Source organism: Rhinatrema bivittatum, chromosome 3 (assembly GCF_901001135.1).
Source record: "Rhinatrema bivittatum chromosome 3, aRhiBiv1.1, whole genome shotgun sequence".
Taxonomy (NCBI): domain Eukaryota; kingdom Metazoa; phylum Chordata; class Amphibia; order Gymnophiona; family Rhinatrematidae; genus Rhinatrema; species Rhinatrema bivittatum.
In genome coordinates this window covers 244,888,641-244,909,765 of record NC_042617.1, presented here as the reverse complement: position 1 = coordinate 244,909,765, position 21,125 = coordinate 244,888,641, and the positions used below count along the sequence as shown (strand labels likewise).

Sequence of the window (21,125 nt, the reverse complement as noted above, 5' to 3'; positions counted from 1 at the left end):
TATTCTATACCCCTCACTATGGAGTCCCATGAAAATGTATCCCTCCTTTGGATAACTGCCATTTCTTGCAAGGTCCTTGCTATTGAGGACTCTGTCAACTTTAATGCCTATTCCAGGTGCCCCCAATGGCTGTTTCTGCAGCACAAATATGCTGTAAAATTGACACAGAGGAGCAGGACATGGACAACATCTATGATCCACAGTCTAAGTTCTCCTTAAGGCTGCAATATGATAGACTCCTCATTTTTGGATGCCTCTGTGTCAGCAGTACGAGATAAAAGCTGTCCCCAAGTTGTTCTTTTAACCTACACAAAGTCTGGCAAATTCCCTTTTTAACCCAGAGAGCTGAACAGAGATGAGGTAGCATTGAAGTCTTTCTCCTTTCATCTTTATCTAGAGCCTGACCTTCTAGTCTATCTGGTTCTCAGAGTACATATAAGCATTCTTTTAATCTGTTTTCTTGAGCAAATATAAACTTTTACACCAATATTCCAATCGTGTGAATTATCCCACCTACTCTGAGTTGTATGATTCACCATTTAGATTCTAAACTAAGACTTCCAATTTATATATTCAGAGTTTTTGCCTAGTACTTCAAGCTTATGCTTCACAAAATTACTGAAGCAGAAATCAAAATCCATCTTAATTGCATCTTTATTGGAAAGATTTGCTTTCAGAAATGTTAAGTACAATATAAACAATATTTTACAAATCCTGATTTCCATTTTATTTAAACTTCTGATTTGATATCTTAAAACACATCTATCACACAACTGACAAATACAAAACAAAACCTATAAAGCTTATAAAATACAATTATAAAAAAAAAAACTTACTCTTCAAAAAGAAGGCATAGCAAAAATGAATACTTCATTTGATGGTCGGAAGTCAATCAAAACCAACAGAGACACACAGGAAGTGTTCTGGAGTGATACATTCCAAAACAGTACATCCAAAATACTCTGTTTATAAATTATACTTGATCAAATATTTTGTATAGTAGGACTATACTTTGCCTTACCCAAAGATTTTCTTATAATCTACATTTATGCCAAAAACAAAAGCTTGCTCCAAAAGAAATCATGGACTATACATTGTGGTGAGCCCTCAATTCATATAAACCTCAGATTCATCAGTTGGAGCGATTAAGGTTTTACATGTGTATACAGAATTCTATGAAATCTAAAATGTCCAACATACCCTTATTAAACAGGGCTGTAAAACATTAATGTGTGGACTGTTAAGTGAAATCCTCAGATGCTGCTAAGTGATAAGTTGTCCTCTGAATTGAACGCAGTCCTTTTCTTCTCCAAGGCAAATAGCAGGTACTATGTTCCAGTTCCATAATATTTCTTGTTAGTGCTTTTGCCTGCAGTGCTCTCTCTTATTTCACTGATTGACTGGCAAAGCAGTGCTCACAGGCACCTGGGTAGACTGAGGAGCGGGTGATCCACTGTTTGTAGACTGGGGAGGCACTGTTGCAGGTTCCGTTTTGCTGATGTGGGTTATGAAACGCAGACGAAGTTTTAACGCTGGCCTCAAGTTGCAGATCATTTTTTCTACCTTTAAAAATGTTTTAAAAGGGAAAGAAATCAGTTACATCCAGTCACAAAAGAAAACTGTTCCAAGCTCACCAATCTGACTCAAGAAACACCTGAATAATGATCTCAAGTCCTTACCCCAAACTTACCACAGTAGAAAAACATTTTTTCAATGGTATGCAACATTTTCAGCTTTATTGTGCTCTCACCTGATCTTTCACACTGTCTCCAGTGAACATATACTTCACATGATATAAAAAGTCGCAGATGGGATCCATATAGTTCAGGTGTGAACTGCACTGGTCCACAGTTAGGAGCATTTCATAGAACGCCACGCCAATCTGTTTCCAGCCAAAGCATGGATGGGAAAAAAAATTCCACATTGTCAATGGTTTTATGCTTGCATTTATAGGCTGCATTTCTTATTCTTAAAATAAACCAAAGACTGTAAATAAACTCTTTAAACTAATCCTTAATTTCACAATTTTTGTGAAGAAGTGTTTGCTACCTTTAAAAGCACATCTCACTTAACCAGTCTTCCTATTATACGTATATGTAAATCAGAATCCTGTACTAGTACTACTCGAATACCACAGTCAAAGGGCCAGATGTACTTACTAAACATTTCCTCATGGACATAAAGGGGGTAATTTTCAAACACTTACGTGGGAGGGTTGTACATGTAAATTAGCATATATGTATGTAAGTAGCCTCTGTGTGTGATAAGTGAATTTTCTGAAAAGTGGAGGTACACATGTACTGTTGGTGCCATGTGGAAAAGTATGCACAAATGAAGAGGGTGTTCTGGGACAGGGCTTGTAAGAATGTGAAAATATACATATTTTATTAATGGAGTATTTGTATATATCAACCATGTGCATGCTTTTTTACCTGCTAAACAAATCATGAAAATTAAAACTGACTTCTCTTTAGTTTGCAGTTTCTTTTGGGGGGCGGGGGTGGAGTCTGGAGCAAGTTGTGGAAGATATGGATGAACTGGTAAAGGTCTTGGCGAACTGGTGCTTGGAAGTGCACACGCATACGTATTTTTGTAAGCGAGATATGCATTTATAACAGACAACTTTATTAAATTCCTGCCTCTGCGCATAAAGGTTACTATGTGCATATTATAATTATTTCATATATAAAATAAATGATCATATTTTTTTTTTTTATAAACTATGCAACTACCACACAGGGAGAGGAATGATCAGCAGAAAACAAGAGGTAATACTGCCCTGTATATAGGAGGGTAGGTGCCAACATGCCCAGTAGTCCTCCGTTAACACAGGGACGTGGGCTGGGGCTTTTCCCTTTTCCCCTAGGGTAATTTACCTCTCGTTGTCCTGTCCTTCGCCCCATGCCCAGTAGACAATCGGCAAGTGATGTCAGAGGTACAAGCAAGGGAGCAGGCGCAGAGTGTTGACATCATCAAGAGCCTTTTAAGCCTGCTTCCCTTCAGGCATGTTTCTCAGGCATTCCCACCCACCCTACCAAGTTGTGTGATTAAAAAAAACATTTCTGTTAATGGTCATTACATGTTATTGCTGTTATGTGGTAGTGAGTTGGTTTATGTTAGAAGGTCAACTATCCCAGTTATTGTATGCATGTTTTCTTTTAATTTTGCTTGTTGCAGCTTTTTACTGTCAGGTGGGTTCTTGAGCCAGTGGACCGTCTCTAGGACAGCCCTGGTAGCCCCCCTTGCTCAGAAGCATGGCAGGGGGCCAGACATGATGGTCGTCCTGCTTGGTGAAGGAGGATGGCGAGTTGTGTAGACACGAGTGGTGTCACAGATGATATCGTGGCTCGAGGAACGGGACAGGTTGTTATTGTTTATAATAAAGCTGCTGCCTTATTCATCCATTTAATGACTCTAGTCTGTATTATTTATGGTGGGTATCATGGGAGGGGTTGGGCCAAAGCATTCATAGCGCCTCCCAATGTTAAAGTTCCTGGTGAGACCTCATTTGGAATACTCATGTTTACAGTTCTGGAGACTGCACCTTCAAAAGGATATAAACTAGATGGAGTTGGTCTGGAGGGTGGCAACTAAAATGGTCTTCACTGTAAAGCATATGGGGACAGACAAAGATCTAAGCATACACTTGGAGGAAAGATGGGATATGATAGAGATCTATTACATAGGAGGTGAGCCTTTTTCAATGGAAAAAAGAAACTGGAACAAGGGGTCATAGGATGAGGGTGAAAGGGAATAGATCAGGAGTAATCAAAGGAAGTATTTCTTTACAGAAAGGGTAGTGGATGCACTGAACAACCTTGAGTTACCTAAGTAAAATTCAAATGGAGAGCAGGAAGAAATACTCAAATCTGGGTTTTGGCTAGTTAACTCCAAAAATTAGCCAGACCAACCTTTTGAATATTGACCTTAATATTCTACTTAAAGAAGAGAAATTTTATAAAGCACTATGGAAAACTCAACTGAATGCTCGGGCAGGGATGGACTTAAGTTCCAAAGATTTAACTAAACTTTCTAAAAACAGAATCCAGCAGCATCTAAAAATATAAATGTAGTGATTTAATGAATAATACTGAACTGTTTTATTCTAAAATAAAATAAAGCACTCAATCATTAAAATATTTTACAAACATCTAGATGTACTATGTAGGAAAGCAGCTGACAAACTAATTATTGTGACAATTGCTCAGTTATTAATTTTAAATTTGTTAGATTTTCACTCAGTGATCATACAGCCTTGAGGGATATGAACAGGCCTGGTTTACAGGAATTTAATACCTGAACGACTGCACCTACTGACTTGAACTTAGATGTTTAAAAAAACACTTGAAAGCGTTCTTATTCAGACAGGCTTTTGAGGTTGAAATTTAATTAGCAGGTTCCATCAGATACTTATCTTCAATAAGCATTTTTATTAAGATAGGTTTTTAAGGTTGACAATTAACTAGCAGGTTGTATCAGACATTTATCAACTACAGGTACAGCTGCTTTGATTAGCATGATTCATACTAATTAAGTTTTTAGATTTGTTTTTCATTTTTGATGCCACTTTGTCCATTGCATTTTATGTTGTATGTCTTCTAATCTTATCAATATTTAACTGCATCCCACCTTGAACCATAGATAAGAGCTGATAAAACCTGGACCTGTTTATAGCTTTCAGCAACCAGCTTGACACAGACTAATGAATATGTAAGCACAGGCCAAAGCAATTTTTAAAATGTGAGTGCTATGGTTCCTGGTGTGAAAGTGGTGCTGAACATTTAAAAGTAACCTTTGCATGAGAAGCATTAGCTAGTGTTTAAAAAAATTAAGGCTGTCAACACTTTTGGAGAATGTTATCTTATTGAGTAAAAGTTTCTTGCAACAAGGTTTCAAATCTTCCGCAAAATATCAAACAGTTTTAACAGTTTCAAAATCTTTCCTACAGGAAAGTACTGGAGCTGAGTGGCTCCAGCAATGCACTGACCTGGACTTATACTAGCTTTGCTCAGGAATATATATCTTTGGTCTGAGGGCTGGAGATGAATAAAAAGGAATGTATGTGCTTGGATAAGGAGAAATTACTTCTTACCTGCTAATTTCCTTTCCGCTACGGAAGGCAGAACAATCCACACCAGAGGGTTATGCACCTCTACCAGCAGATGGAGATGGAGATGGAGTAAAGATGATTTGCTGACGTCATGGACATATAGCCCTGCCCCGACATCAGCCCACCAGTATTTTCTGGAAAAGCCAAACTGTGGGCAAACTGATTATACAGGAACACGACTATTAACAGTCAACCACGCATGCTTCCAACCAATTAGGAACACTGAGATCAGCCAAAAGAATTAACATGCATTAAACTTAGGGGCTGATTATGCCACTTACCAATCCTTCTAAAGAATAGACAGAAATCACACTTTTCGTCATCCACATATAAGGAATGAACTAAAAGCAACCCAGGATGGGTTTGGATTGGCTTGCCTTCCTTAGAGGAAAGGAACTTATCAGGTAACTAATAATTCCTCCTTCCTCTGGAGTTAGGCAGGGCAACCCACACCAGTGGGATGTACCAAAGCTACTCCTGAAAAGGGCGTGAGGCTGCCCGTGGTTCCATCAGCACTGCATGTGCAAAGGCTGCATCCTCCAAGTGGTAACGCTGGGAAAAAGTGTGTAAGGAGGACCATGTTGCTGCTCAGCAATTCTCGACAGGTGACAACAACCAAAGCTCCACCCACAATACCGCCTGAGCCAGAATAGAATGTGCCCTAACCCGACTAGGCAATGGGACAATGGCATTTGCATAGTTGGCTGGGATGACTTCTTTTATCCAATGGGCTATAGTTGTCTGCATCGCTGGTTCACCTTATTTACCACCACCATGGAGCACAAACAGTCGAGCAGACATCCTGAAAGATTTAGTAATCTTCAAGTACTGCATCAGATGCCGTCTTACATCTAAGGCACACAACAGACAATAATCACATTCATCTCTATCCCTGTTCGGTGTGGGCAGAGAAATAGTCTGATCCAAATGACACTCCTAAACCACTTCTGGCAAAAATGAAGGTACCGTTCTGAGCTGTTCCGCCCCCAGAGTCATTCGTAGAAACAGCTCACAGCACAAAAGAGCTTGCAACTTGGAGACCCGTCATGCTGAACAGATTGTGATGAGGAAAATTGTTTTCAAGGTGAGCAGCTGCACAGAGAGATCATGCAGTGGGCAAAATGTAGGACCTGGAAAAACACTCAAGACCAGATTAAGGTCCCAAAGAGACACTGATAGCTGCAAGGGAGGACACAAATGATTAACTCACTTCAAATACCTGGACACATCTGGAAGGGAAGACAGCCAACCATTGACTCACCCCCTATAACAAGCAAGAGCTTCTACCTGCACCTTCAGAGTGTTAAGGGCTAAACCTTTAAGCAAACCTTCCTGTAAAAATTCTAGTATCAGTGGAATTTCACCTTTGAGAGAATGAGAACCTCGCTCTTCACACCAGCTCTCAAAAACTCTCCAACCTCTAACATAAGTTAGAGATGAAGAAAAGTTCCTGGCTCGGAGCAAAGTGGAAATCACCACGGAAGAATAACCATGTTTCAGCAACTGAATCCTCTCAAGGGTCAAACTATAAGATAAAATTGACCAGAATCATCATGCAGTAGGGGGCCCCTGATGCAACAGATCCTCCGAGTGGCAGTCTGAGAGGACTGTGCAACAGTAGCCTTTGAAGATCAGCATACAATGTTCTCCAAGGCCAATCCAGAGCCATGAGAACTTCAGTTTTGGTCTGACTCACAATCTTCCGAATGACCCTGCCTATTAATGGCCATGGTGGGAAGCATATAACATCCCGCTCTGCGGCCAGACCTGAACGAGGTCTCTTGGATCCCTTCTGTGACTGAAGAATCGGGGTACCTTCATGTTCGTGTTGTAAGAGGTCGCCAGTGCGCCACTATGAGTTGAAAGGCTTTGGCCACCAACTCTCACTCTTCTGGGTCCAAGGTCTGCCTGTTGAGGAAGCGGGCCAGTACATTGTCCTTCCCACAATGTGGGAGACGGATATGTCCTGGAGATGTTGCTCTGCCCACATCATTAGTGCATCTATTGCCAATGACACCTGTTGGCTTCTGGTTCCATCTTGATGACTGATGTAGGCCACTGTTGTAGCATTGTCCAACATTATCCTGGGAGCCCTCCTGCCTGCTATCACCTGCGAGGATTTGTTCTGCCGTCTGCTTCTCTGTGACGTTTGTGCTGTGCGGGGATTTCTCGCCCCATCCACCTGTGACATCATCATCTGGGTGTCAGCACAAAAAACCTGCTGCAGCGCCGGAGGCACTGCATGCCCCTTTGTGTGCCCCTTCGAGCCCTCTTGTCAACCTTTCGCTTTATTGTATTTAGGTTTCTGCAATATTTTTCTATCCTGCTATGGATATCTGTACTATCCTAGGTCAAGGTAAATATTTATGTATTTATTTTATTTATCGAGTTTTATATACCGTCATTCGGTTTCGCCATCACAACGGTTTACAAAAAATACGATGGTTTATAAAATTAAGCAGGTTTAACAAGGTTTCCAAAAAGGCTCATATTATTGTTAACATAGAGATATCATATACAAAATTATTTGTTGCTCAGTTTTACTCATTTCAGTTCTTTGTTATAATATAAACTTGTATTGAGTTCCCAGTTTTCTTCAGGTTAAACTGGAGGGGGTTGGCGTTGTTTTATTCATTGGGTGAGTTGGTATGCTTTGGTGAACATCCATGTTTTTAGATCTTTTTTGAAAGTTTTTAGATTTTCTTGTGTTCTGAGTTTGATTGGGAGGGAGTTCCAGAGTTTCGGGCTTCCAAGAGAGATTGCTCTTTTTTTGCGTTGAGGTGAGTTGTTTGGAGCGGGTAGGTGGCGTCTTTAAAAGACCTTTATTTGCTGATCTGAGGTTTCTGTTTGGAGTGTGCAATTTTATGGAGGAACTTAGCCAGTTTGTTTTTCATATATAATTTTATATAGTATGGATAGTATTTTGCATTCTATCCTGAATTTTATTGGTAGCCAGTGCAGTGATATAAGTGTTGGAGTGATATGGTCATGTTTTTTAGATCCAGTGAGGATTCTTGCGGCTGCGTTTTGTAGGATTTGGAGTGGACAGATGGTGTTTAGAGGTAAGTTGAAAAGGAGTGAGTTACAGTAGTCTAGGTTGGAGAAAATGAGTAATTGAAGGACTGATCTGAAGTCGTTGGTGGAAAGGAATGGTTTTAATTGATGAAGTTTAGTGGTTTATGATATCAGTCTTTGATTTTTGTTGTGATGTGGTTTTTGAAAGAAAGTTCCTTGTCAATTATTACTCCAAGATTGCGGGCATGATTGACTGGAGATATAACCATTTTTTGGTTCATTAGTTTTAGTGTTGGAAGTTGAGGAGAGTTGTTCTTTCTGTCTAAAGCAAAATTGCTTACCTTGTTATAGGTGTTATCCCAGGACAGCAGGATGTAGTCCTCACATATGGTTGACATCATGGTATGGAAACCTTCTGTCAAAAATTTCTAGAAACATTTGGCTGGCACTCTGAGCCTACTGAGCATGCCATGATATTCTCAGCCACAGGGTCTCCCTTCAGTCTCGTTTGTAGCAGTATGCGTGAGCTAAAAAAATAAAATAATAAAACGTATCGGACCCAACTCCGCGGGGTGGCGGGTGTGTTCTGTGTGGACTACATCCTGCTGTCCTGGGATAACTCCTATTACAAGGCAAGCAATTTTGCTTTATCCCAGGACAAGCAGGATGATAGTCCTCACATATGGGTGATTAGCAAGCTACAGGCTGAGTCATTCTTACATTATACCAACAGCATACAACTTGTGCAACAAGCACAACTGGTGTACTGCTGAAAAAAATGAGGCAGCCTGAAAAATCACAGCAGGATGGATGTAGGAGGAGTTGGTGTTATTCTGGAAATAAGTTCTTTAAGACAGATTGTCCAAAGGCTGAATCTTGTCGTCCTTCTTTGTCCAAACAATAATGAGCTGCAAAGGTGTGCAGGGAACTCCATGTTGCAGCTTTACATATGTCAAGAATGGGCACTGAACGATAGTGTGCTACTGATGTAGACATAGCCCTTACTGAATCTGCTTTTACTCGCACCTGGAGAGGAATTTTTGCTTTCTCATACCGCAACTCCTGGTTTATTTTTGTCGAAAGAAACAAAGAGTTGGGTGGATTTCCTATGGACTGCTGTGTGGTTCAGGTAAAAAGCTAGCGCACATTTACAGTCTAAGGTGTGTAAGACTCTTTCTCCCTGGTTAGAGTGAGGTCTTGGAAAGAAAGTAGGCAAGACTATTGACTGATTGATGTGAAAATCTGTTACCACTTTTGGTAGGAATTTGGGGTGAGTGCGAAGGACTACTCTGTCATGCAGGAACCTTGTGTAGGGTGAGTATGTGATGAGAGCTTGTAACTCACTGACCCTCCTAGCCGATGTAATGGCTACTAAGGAAAACACTTTCCAGGTAAGAAGTTTTTCATCACAGGAATGTAGAGGCTCTAACGGTGACCGCATGAGTCTAGTTAGTACTAAATTTAGGTCCCATTCAGTGGCCGGTGGTCGAATGGGAGGCTTAAGGTGAAGTAAGCCTCTCATAAACCGACTTACTAGTGGTTGCACTGTTATTGGCACATCCCCTATGCCCTTGTGGTATGCCGCTATGGCACTTAGGTATATCCTTACAGAGGATGTCTGGAGACCAGAATCTGAAAGGTGGCATAGGTAATCTAGTAAAGAAGAAGTGGGGCAAGAGAAAGGGTCTATATTTTTTTGTGAGCACCACTTAGTAAATCTAGTTCACTTAAAGTGGTAAGATTTACGTGTGGAAGGCTTTCGTGAAGCTACGAGAACTTTAGAGACTTGTGTTGAAAGATTAAGTGGTTGCAGAATTAAGCTTTCAACATCCAAGCTGTCAGGGCAAGAGTTGTCAGGTTGGGATGACGCAACTTGCCCTGATTCTGAGTTACGAGAGTGGGCTCTGTGCCCAGGCGGATTGGTTGTGAGATCAAGAGGTCGAGTAGTTTGGGAAACCATACTTGTCGAGGCCAGTATGGGGCTTTGAGGATCATTGTCCCTCTGTCCTGTTGTAGCTTCACGAGAGTTTTGGCTATGAGTGGGATTGGAGGATACGCGTATAGAAGACCTGTGTTCCAGGGGTGAGCAAAAGCGTCCCTGGGGAATGCTTGTCGACATCCGTGGAGGGAGCAGAACCTTTCCACTTTGTGGTTCAGTTTGGACGCAAAGAGGTCTATGGTTGGGCAACCCCAGCGTTGAAAGATTTTGCTCGCTACAAGTGGATCCAGCGACCATTCGTGGGGATTGAAATGTCGACTGAGATCGTCCACTAGGATGTTTTGTATGCCTGCTAGATAAGTTGCTCGGAGATGCATGGAGTGCTCTAGAGCCCAAGCCCAAATCTGCACTGCTTCCTGGCATAGCAGATAAGAACCTGTGCCTCCCTGTTTGTTTATGAACCACATTGCTACTGTGTTGTCCGTTTGTATCAGCACAGTTTTGTTGGAGAGGCAGTCTTTGAAGGCATAAAGGGCATATCGCATTGCTCGAAGTTCCAAGAAGTTTATCTGACACTGCTTCTTGAGCGTAGTCCATATCCCTTGTGTTTGAAGGTTGTTGACGTGAGCTCCCCATCCCAGGTTGGAGGCATCTGTGGTCAGGATGACTTGCGGATTTGCCTGTTGGAATGGGAGACCAGCTTTCAATGCTGTTTGATTTGTCCACCAGTGGAGTGATAGACGTAACTGGTGGGTGATTTGAACTGTGTACAACAGTGGTTGGAAAGCTTGTAGCCATTGAGATTTCAAAGTCCATTGAGTTCTTCTCATGGCTAACTTTGCCATAAGTGTAACATGTACTGCTGAGGCCATGTGTCCTAGTAGCACCAGAATTTGATGGGCGGATGCGAACTGGTGGTGAATTATGGAGTTTGCCAAGCATGCAAGATTGTTGGCACGGTTGCTTGGAAGAGAAGCTTTCGCCACTGTGGTGTCAAGGTCTGCTCCGATAAATGTGAGGAGTTGAGACGGCTCAATGTGGGATTTTGGATAGTTGATGAGAAATCCCAGGGAGTGTAATAGTGTTATTGTGGTTTTTAAGGCAGAGAGAGCTCCCTGCCTGGATGGACTGATTAGCCAATTATCTAGGTATGGAAAAACATGAATACAGTTTTTTCTTAGATGTGCGGCAACCACTGCTAGACATTTTGTGAATATTCGAGGAGCAGAGGCCAGTCCGAATGGTAGGACTCGATACTGGTAATGATGTTTTCCCACGACGAATCGTAGATACTTGCGATGTTGTATGGAAATTGGTATGTGTGCATAAACGTCTTGAAGATCTAGAGAACAGAGCCAATCTCCCCGTTGAAGCAAAGGAAGGATGGTTCCCAGAGATACCATCCGAAATTTTTCTTTTTGCAGAAATTTGTTGAGATTGCGGAGATCTAAGATAGGGCGAAGGCCGCCTGTTTTCTTTGGAATTAGGAAATAGCGGGAATAGAACCCTGTGCCTTGTTGAGAGCGGGGCACTGGTTCAATAGCCCTGGCAATCAGCAAAGTAGAGAGTTCTACTTGTAGTCGAGGTGTGATGACCATGCTTGTCCAAAGTGGAATGGGTGGAGAATGCGGGGATATTGTTTTGAATTTTAGGCGATATCCCCGATTTGGTATGGCTAATACCCATTGGTCTTTGTGATGAGACTCCATTGGTGTTTGAAATAATGAAGTCAACCTCCTACTGGCAGGGAGGGCATAGGGTTGAGAGAAAGGCTTCTGTTCCCTTGATTCGGTTCAAAAACCCGCTGCTGGTCCAGTTTGTGGTGGTGGCTGGGTTTTTTGTTGTTTTGGCAGACGTGGACGTCCTCTTTGAGATGGAAGGTACGGACGCCCTGAAGAAGCCGGTGGGTAATACCTTCTAGGTCTGTAGAAGGGTCGTCTTGTGTCCCTTCGAGATGATTTTCTCAGGGAGGATGGCTGGTCTGCTGGCAGTTTGGAGAGCTGGTGGAGTGTCTCGTGATGGTCTTTTAACTGAGATACTGTAGCCTGAATCTTTTCCCCGAAAAGATTGTCTCCAACACAAGGGAGATCTGCTAGTCTTTCCTGAGGTCCAAGGCCCTAAGCCAGGCCCACCTTCTTGTATTTATTGCTGACGCTAATAAATGAGTTGATGTTTCAAAAACATCATAAGCTGCTCGCACCTCGTGTTTACTAGATTCCAATCCTTTTGCAACCAGTGTACTCAAAGCTAGTTGTTGTTGCTGAGGAAGGTCATAGACAATGCCCTGTACTTGTTTCCACAAGTTTCTTTGGAACTGTGTTATATAAAGCTGGTATGCCGCAATGCGAGATATCAGCATGGAGCCTTGATAAATTTTTCTTCCTAGGGTATCTAAGAATCGTTGCTCCTTTCCTGGTGGAACAGAAGATTGAGGTTTCTGTTTTCGGGCTTTTTTCTGAGCCGATTCCATGACTACCGAATGATGAGGCAGTTGGGGCTTCTGGAAACCTGGAGCATGTTGCACTAAATAAGTGGCATCTGTTCTTCGATTCACCGCTTGAACTGAGCAGGGATGTTCCCACATTCTTTGTTGAAGTTCTAAAAGGACTTCATGGATTGAGATTGCCATTATTTCCTTTGGTGTGTCTACGAATTGAAGGACTTCTAGGGCCTTATGTCTGGTATCCTCCTCAGTCATCAATTCAAAGGGAATTGTGTCCGCCATTTCTTTAATGAAATTTGTAAAGGACAAATCTTCAGGAGGGGATTTTTTCCTCTCCTCTGGTAGAGAGGGCTCAGATTGCAATTCCTCTGACTCCGTATCAGTATCTACATCCTTCCAGGAAGTATACTGAGGATGATAAGGTGAATCTGGATCCTCTGGCTGTATATGATGCTTTGTTTTAAAAGCAGATTTGGATGGAATCTGCTTTGGCTTCATTGGTAATGAAGGCATTGATGGAGAATCGATGGGCCTCGATGGCATCGATGCCGGGTGTCACCCGATGGACCTGGACACATTGGCATCGAGGGACCTTTGAGTGGCATCGAGGGTTTTTCCGGTACTCGATGCCGGTGAAGGCCCAATGGCCCTGGATTGGAATCCGAGTCCCTATCGTCTTCATCCGATGACCCAGGAATCAGGATGGCAGGAGCCACCGGTGGGTGCATCGGCATCGATGGAGTCGATGGTTGCATCGGTGGAACCGGTGTCATCGGTGCCAGAGGAAAGATTCCTATCAAGGCGTCGATTCTGTTCAGCAAAGGCTGAAATATCAACTGGTCCGATGTCGATGCCGGAGTCGGTACCGATGGTATTGTAGGAGGCTGGAAGTTTCGCAAAGCCTCGACGATGGCCTGTTGGACCATATTTGTCACCTCTTCCCTGGAAACTGGGACTGTGTCCACTGTCACTGGGGAAGGTATGGCTGGCACTATTGGCACTTCCACGACTAAGCGTGGTGACACATTCTCTAACACCAAGCCCGGTGGAGAGCGCCGCGGTTCCTCAGGTATGGTCAGTCGAGTTGGCTCCAGTACCTGGACTCTCTTTGGCATCAGTTCGATATCCTTCGAAGATGATGCCTGTATCTTTCCATCCGATGGGTCGATGGATCGATGTCGATGGCGTCTTTTCTCCCGATGTTCCTTCGATGCCGAGGAAGATGCTATCGAGGATACCGATGGCGTTGGTGACGGACAGTCATCGGTCCTTTTTTCTCCTTGATGTTTGGCTACCGAAGATGGTGTTATTTTTGGAGACGATGTTGACGATGACGATGGGGTTTTCTTAAATAATTCCTCCATCTTATCCAAACGGGCATGCCTGCCCTTCGGTGTCATCTGGGCACAGGTTGTACAAGCCCGGACATCATGGCCTGATCCCAGGCACAGAATGCAGACATTATGGGGGTCGGTAATCGACATAGTCCGGTTACAATCCGGACATTTTTTTAACCCGGAGGCCATGATGAAAAAATAGGCCGAATAACGGTCAATGACCGGCAGGAACCGTTAGTGAGGTGACTGGAATTGATCGAAAAACTATTTAAAAAATGTACTCACCGAAACTATGTCGAAGGGAGACCCGATGACAATGAAAATGTGACTGAAAAAGTTTTCATCCTTAAGGAAAAAAGTGAGGGAAAATTTCCTAGAGCTCCTAATCTGCTTTGCTTACAGCAAGGCGGAAAAAAAAGAGACTGAAGGGAGACCCCTGTGGCTGAGAATTTCATGGCATGCTGGGCATGCTCAGTAGGCTCAGAGTGCCAGCCAAAAGTTTCCAGAAACTTTTGACAGAAGTTTTCCATACCAGGGCTCCATCTGATGATGTCACCCATATGTGAGGACTATCATCCTGCTTGTCCTGGGATAATATGATTATTTCAGTCTTGTCGAAGTTAAGGATGAGTTTTAAATTGGTTAGTGTTTGCTTTATTCTGCTTAGGTAAGTGGCTGTTATTTGTATGTTTCATCTAGCGAGTTTTGTATTGGGATTAATATTTGAATGTCATCAGCATAGATGAAGTGGGTCAGATTCAGATTTGATAGGAAGTGGCATATTGAAAGCAGACAGATGATGAAGAGTGTCGCTGATAGAGCGGATCCTTGGGGAACTTCAGTGTTTAGATTAATTTTCTTTGAGAGGGTTTCACTGAGCAGCACTTGGTAGGTTCTTTGTGAAAGGTATGAAGTGAACCATTTTAGGGTTGTTTTCTTTGCCCCAATTTCAGATAGACGGTCAATCATGATAGAGTAGTTTACCGTGTCAAAGGCTGCTGATAGGTCTAGTAGGACTAGAAGATAGCTGTGGCCATTTTCAAAACCTTTGAGTACGAAGTCGTTCATTGATAGTAGTAGAGTCTCCGTGTTCAGTTGTTTTCTGAAGCCAAATTGCATGGGTAGTAGTATGTTGTTTTCTTCCAGATGGTCAGTGAGACGTGTGTGGACGATTTTCTCAATGATTTTGGCAATGAACGGTAGGTTTGATAAGGGTCGGTAGTTCAGTGGGTTTTCTGGATCAAGATTATTCTTTTTCATAATGGGTTTGATGATTGTAGAATTTAGGCATTCTGGGTAGTTTCCTTCCATGAGGGAGAGGTTTACGATGTCAGCGTCTTAGTTATTGATGGTTCAAGATTTTTTATCATCGTGATGGGTATGGCATCAATAGGGTGTTTGGCTGGGTTCATTTTTTTTAATGATCATTTGGATTTCCAGAGAAGATGCTGTCTCATAGTTGGGCCAGCTTGTTGTTTGAATGTTCTGTATTTTCTTATCTTGTGGGTCGTCTTTGAGGTTATTTATGAGGATTTTGATTTTTTCATTGAAGAAATCTGTGAAGTCATTACTAGTGATCTTTAGTGTTGATTGTGACTGATCATCATAGGATGATTTGGTTAGGCTTTTTACTATGTTGAGAGCATCTTAGGGTTATGTTGGTATATGTTTATTTTGTTTGTGTAGAAGTCTTTTTTTGTTTTGTGGATGAGTTTTTTGTATTCTGCTAGTTGTGTTCTCTGTGCATTGAGTAGTGTGGTTGTTTTGTTGTTTCTCCATGATTTCTCTTTTTTTCTAAGTTCCCTTTTGGCTGCTCTGATGTTGAAATTGTACCGAAGGTTATGATTTTTTGGTTCTTTTATTGTTTTTTTTTATCATGGGGTTTATCTTGTCTGCTACAGTTTTAGTTATGGTGATCCAGGACGATGTTGCGTTTTCTGCGTTTGATAGGTCTATGTTTGTTAGTTCAGTTTGTAGATTTGCTTGAAGAGTTTCGATGCAAAAAGGTGGACGGTATGAGTAGAATTTAGTTGTGTTTTTTATTGTTGTAAATTTACAATTTGAATATAAGTTTGTGTGGATGATAGAGTGATCTGACCATGGTATGTTCTTTATCATAGTTTGGTGGTTAGACCATATGTTAGTGTTGATGAAGACTAGGTCTAGTGTGTGACGTGCTTTGTGCGTTGGGCCATTTATGATTTGAGTGAGTCCCAGTGATGAGAGCGCGTCAATGATTATGGTGCAAGCGGGAGAGTGGGGGGCAGTGTCTATGTGTAAGTTGAAGTCACCTAGAATAATTATGGGTTTGTTGATTGATATTCTGGTCAAGAAGAATTCAATAAGTGGTGAGCAGTTCCGATCCAACATGTTAGGGGGCAGTATACCAGACAAATTTGTAGATTTGGTGAATCAAATAGTGCAATTTCTAGTGGGGAGCAATTGCTTGTTGGGAGTAGTTTCATCTGTAGGTTTTTTTTTGATGATTAGCATAAGGCCTCCGCCTTTCATTTTAGGTCTGGGTATTGAAAAAGTTCTGTAGGTAGAGTTATTGATTTGGCTGATTAGTACTGTGTCTGTGTTTTTTGCCCATGTTTCTGTGATTGCTATGAAATCTGGCTTGTCATCTTGGAGAAGGTCGTTGACAATTGGAATTTTCTTTATTATGGAGTGAGCATTAAAAAGTAGGAAAGAAAGACTGCTGAGAGATTTATTGTTGTTGTGCGTAGTGGTTGAGTGTTGATACTTGTGTGTTTTCATTTTTCTATTGTTCCTATTGTTATCCACGTTTGGGTCATTTCTGTGGGTCTTGCCGTCTTTAGGGGTTTGATGGTTTGCCATTTAATTGGTCGTTCGGGAGTTTTCAAGTGTTTGAGTACTGCTAGCACTGCGGTTTGCACGAAGAGGTGCACAAAGGGGAATGCCCCTTTGGCGCGTGACGCCTAGTGGTGTCGCTCTTTTTAGCGCTCCGGCGCTGTTGGTGATGATGTCGGGTGGGTGGGCCTGCCTACCATTCGCGGTCGTCTCTTCACTTTGTTTTTTTAGGCTCCTGCCTTTTTGTTTCTCTCTCTTTTCCGATGCTGCAGGGTGCTTGGAGGTGGGTGGGTTTTCTTTCTTTATGGTCACCTTGGCTTTCATTCTCATAAATTCAAACCTGTTCACAGAAGTTGTCCGATACCTGTAATGCCTATTGTCAAATCTATCACTATTCTGTTCATGACCATCTCTCTGCTAATTTTTAATGCACAGTCTATCCAGAAACAGATACCCATTATTTATGATTTAATTTCTACTCAAAAACCCGATGGTGTTCTAATCACTGAATCTTGGTTATAAGAGCATGATTCCATTACTATCAATGATTTATGTACAACCGACTACCTTGTCTTTTCTGAACCTAGACCAAGCCACTGAGGAGGTGGTCTACTTGCCATTGTCAAGGCCTCCTTGCTTCCCCATAAGAAGGTCTTGGCCCTTAAAGGCCCTTATGAAATTCTCCTTATCTCAACCTCAGTTGTTAATTTTTGTGTTGTTTATTGTCCACCTAAACTCCTAAATACTGATTTATATCCCTTAATAGAAACTTTAGCTACTCTACTGGTAGATTTATCTCAAACCCTAATAACTGGAGATTGCAACCTCCATATTGATATTTTTCCTACTCCTCCCACTGTCTCTCATTTCTTGAAGCTACAGCTGGCTTGGGATGGGAAGTTAATTGGCAAGCCTACTCACAAGTATGGTCATTCTTCTTGACCTTTTTTATAACCCTCTTCATATACATAGCTCCTCCATCAATTTAATCCTAGACCCTGTGCTTTGGTCTAATCAGTTTTTAATGACATTTTCAGGAATATTGATAGTTCTCCTGTACACCTTTCCCCAGAATACTAAAACTATAAACGAAAAATAGTTAATTCTGACCTTTTTGTTGCTGCTTTGCTTCCTAACTTGTCTCCCATTACTCACAATGACATTCACTGTTCTGTTTCTGACTGGAACTCTGCCTTTACTCAAACTCTTGACATTATTGCTCCAAAAAAATCCTGCCCTCCGAAATCCAAGCTCACTGCTCCTTGGTTTACCCACTTAAAAGAATTAAAAAACAAATTGTGACAGCTCAAATGCTGTTGGTGTAAGTCACCCATTGCTGAATATAAAAATGCTTTTTACACCTGCTTGTGTACTTATAAAAAAAACAAAAAACAATCTTGCCAGAAAGTCCTTTTATACAAATAAAATTCATTCTAACGGCAACCCCGCCACTCTCTTCAACATAGTTAAAGATTTAACTAGCATAAAATCAAACACTTTTTATTTTATTGATAACTCTTTCTGCAACAAGGTTGCTTAGCACTTTAAAATCAAAGTCACTAATATCTCCAATGAATTTTCTCATTTGCCCATTCCGAAATCCAACTTACCCTGTGCTATATGTAAACGCTCCAATTTTGATGATGTAGACTCTAACACTATTCTGGTTTTATTGGAAATTTCTGCCGCTTTCGATACTCTAGACCACCAGATTCTCATAGCAGGCCTGCAATCGATCGGTATTTCTGATACTGTACTTAGCTGGTTTTCTTCCTTCTTGCTCAACCATCCCCAACAAGTCCTCATCGGTCTTTACATCTTCCTCCCTGTCAACTATTCTTTTCAATATTTACCTTCTACCTCTCTGCCGACTTTTGGACGATCTGAGCATAAATTTTAAAATCTACGCTGATGACATTCAACTTCTCCATAAACCTCTCCTGGTCCAATACCCTGTCTCTCGTCACTCTTTGTCTTAAATCTATCAGTGCTTGGCTTTCTCATAACTGCCTCAAACTCAATGCATCTAAAAACCTACTATCTCTCAGTTGTCCTGCCGTCCGCCTTCTCATCTTAACTTTGATAACCATTCCATTGCCATAGCCACCAAAGTGCGTAATCTAGGTATTACCTAGATTCTGAACTCTCTATGGTTCATAACATTTTTTTCTGTTGTAAAAAACTCCTTTTATAAACTTCACCTATTAAAACATTTAAAACCACTGTTACTGCCCAATGACTTTCGCCTAGTCTTACAAGCCCTGATCCTCACTGCAATGCCTTATACTTAGGTTTACCAGATGCTGCTTTACGTCCACTTCAGTTGGTACAGAACACTGCTGCTCGGAATCTCACTGGTTCAAGAATCAGAGATCATATCACCCCTGTTCTTCTTTCTTTACATTGGCTTCCCATCTCACATCATATATATCATAAAACCCTATCATTCATAATATTCTTCACAAATCCTGTGAAATTTGGCAGTGCACTTCTCTTCCACTATATAGAAACATAGAAACATAGAAATGACGGCAGAAGAAGACCAAATGGCCCATCCAGTCTGCCCAGCAAGCTTCACACACTTTTTTCTCTCATACTTATCTGTTTCTCTTAGCTCTTGGTTCTATTTCCCTTCCACCCCCACCATTAATGTAGAAAGCAGTGATGGAGCTGCATCCAAGTGAATATCTAGCTGATAAGTTAGGGGTAGTAGGGGTAGTAACCGCCGCAATAAGCAAGCTACACCCATGCTTATTTGTTTTACTCAGACTATGTTATACAGCCCTTATTGGTTGTTTTTCTTCTCCCCTGCCGTTGAAGCAGGGAGCTATGCTGGATATGCTTGAAGTATCAGTTTATTCTTCTCCCATGCTGTTGAAGTAGAGAGCCATGCTGGATATGCATCGAAAGTGAAGTATCAGGCACATTTGGTTTGGGGTAGTAACCGCCGTAACAAGCCAGCTACTCCCCGCTTTGTGAGTGCGAACCCTTTTTTCTTCTCCCCTGCCGTTGAAGCAGAGAGCTCTGCTGGATGTGTGTAGTATCAGTTTTTTCTTCTCCCCTGCCGTTGAAGCAGAGAACTATGCTGTATATGCATAGAAATTGAAGTAACAGGCTTATTTGGTTTGGGGTAGTAACCGCCGTAACAAGCCAGCTACTCCCCCCTTTGTGAGTGCAGATCCTTTATTCCACATTTCCTCTTGCTGTTGAAGCTAGAACGATGTTGGAGTCACAGTAAGCATGTGTACGTTTATTGAATAAGGGTATTGTCTCCAGGCAGTAGCCATCATTCTGGCGAGTCACCCACTCTTCATTGGCGGCCTCTTGACTTTATGGATCCACAGTGTTTATCCCACGCCCCTTTGAAGTCCTTCACAGTTCTGGTCTTCACCACATCCTCCGGAAGGGCATTCCAGGCATCCACCACCCTCTCTGTGAAGAAATACTTCCTAACATTGGTTCTGAATCTTCCTCCCTGGAGCTTCAAATCGTGACCCCTGGTTCTGCTGATTTTTTTCCTACGGAAAAGGTTTGTCGTTGTCTTTGGATCATTAAAACCTTTCAAGTATCTGAAAGTCTGTATCATATCGCCTCTGCTCCTCCTTTCCTCCAGGGTGTACATATTTAGATTCTTCAATCTCTCTTCGTACTTTATCCGATGAAGATCCTCCTCCTTCCTGGTCGCCCTTCTCTGTACCGCCTCCATCTTGTCTTTGTCTTTTTGTAGATACGGTCTCCAGAACTGAACACAGTACTCCAGGTGAGGCCTCACCAAGGACCTGTACAAGGGAATAATCACTTCCCTTTTCTTACTCGATATTCCTCTCTCTATGCAGCCCAGCATTCTTCTGGCTTTTGCTATAGCCTTGTTGCATTGTTTCGCAGACTTCATATCATTAGACACTATCACCCCAAGGTCCCTCTCCTGCTCCGTGCACATAAGCCTTTCCCCCCCCCATCGAATACAGTTCATTCGGGTTTCCACTCCCCATATGCATGACTTTGCACTTCTTGGCATTGAATCTCAGCTGCCATATCTTCGACCACTCTTCCAGTTTCCTTAGATCCCGTCTCATTCTCTCCACTCCTTCCAGCGTGTCCACTCTGTTGCAGATCTTAGTGTCATCCGCGAAAAGACAAACCTTGCCTTCTATCCCGTCCGCAATGTCGCTCACAAAGATATTGAACAGGACCGGTCCCAACACCGATCCTTGCGGTACACCACTTAAAACCGCTCTCTCTTCAGAGAAGGTTCCATTTACCATCACACATTGTCTTCTGTCCGTCAACCAATTTGCAATCCAGGTCACCACCTCGGCACTCACTCCCAAGCTTCTCGTTTTATTCACCAGTCTCCTGTGCGGAACCGTGTCAAAAGCTTTGCTGAAATCCAAGTATATGATATCGAGCGCTCTTCCTCGATCCAATTCCTTGGTTACCCAGTCAAAAAAGTCAATCAGATTTGTC

At 42.1% G+C, this 21,125-nt stretch overlaps 1 protein-coding gene across 1 annotated transcript in view; it reads right to left on the bottom strand.

Annotated features, from left to right (window-relative positions):
* Positions 1-636: 636 nt before the first annotated feature.
* Positions 637-21,125, bottom strand: part of LOC115088544 (mediator of RNA polymerase II transcription subunit 23-like) — a 91,254-nt gene continuing 70,765 nt past the window's right edge. The window contains exons 8-9 of the mRNA XM_029596804.1: positions 1,751-1,882; positions 637-1,563 (exon numbers count right to left, since the gene is read on the bottom strand). Coding sequence (XP_029452664.1) covers positions 1,390-1,563; positions 1,751-1,882 — 306 coding nt within the window. The 3' untranslated portion in view covers positions 637-1,389. The remainder of the gene's footprint in view (positions 1,564-1,750; positions 1,883-21,125) is intronic.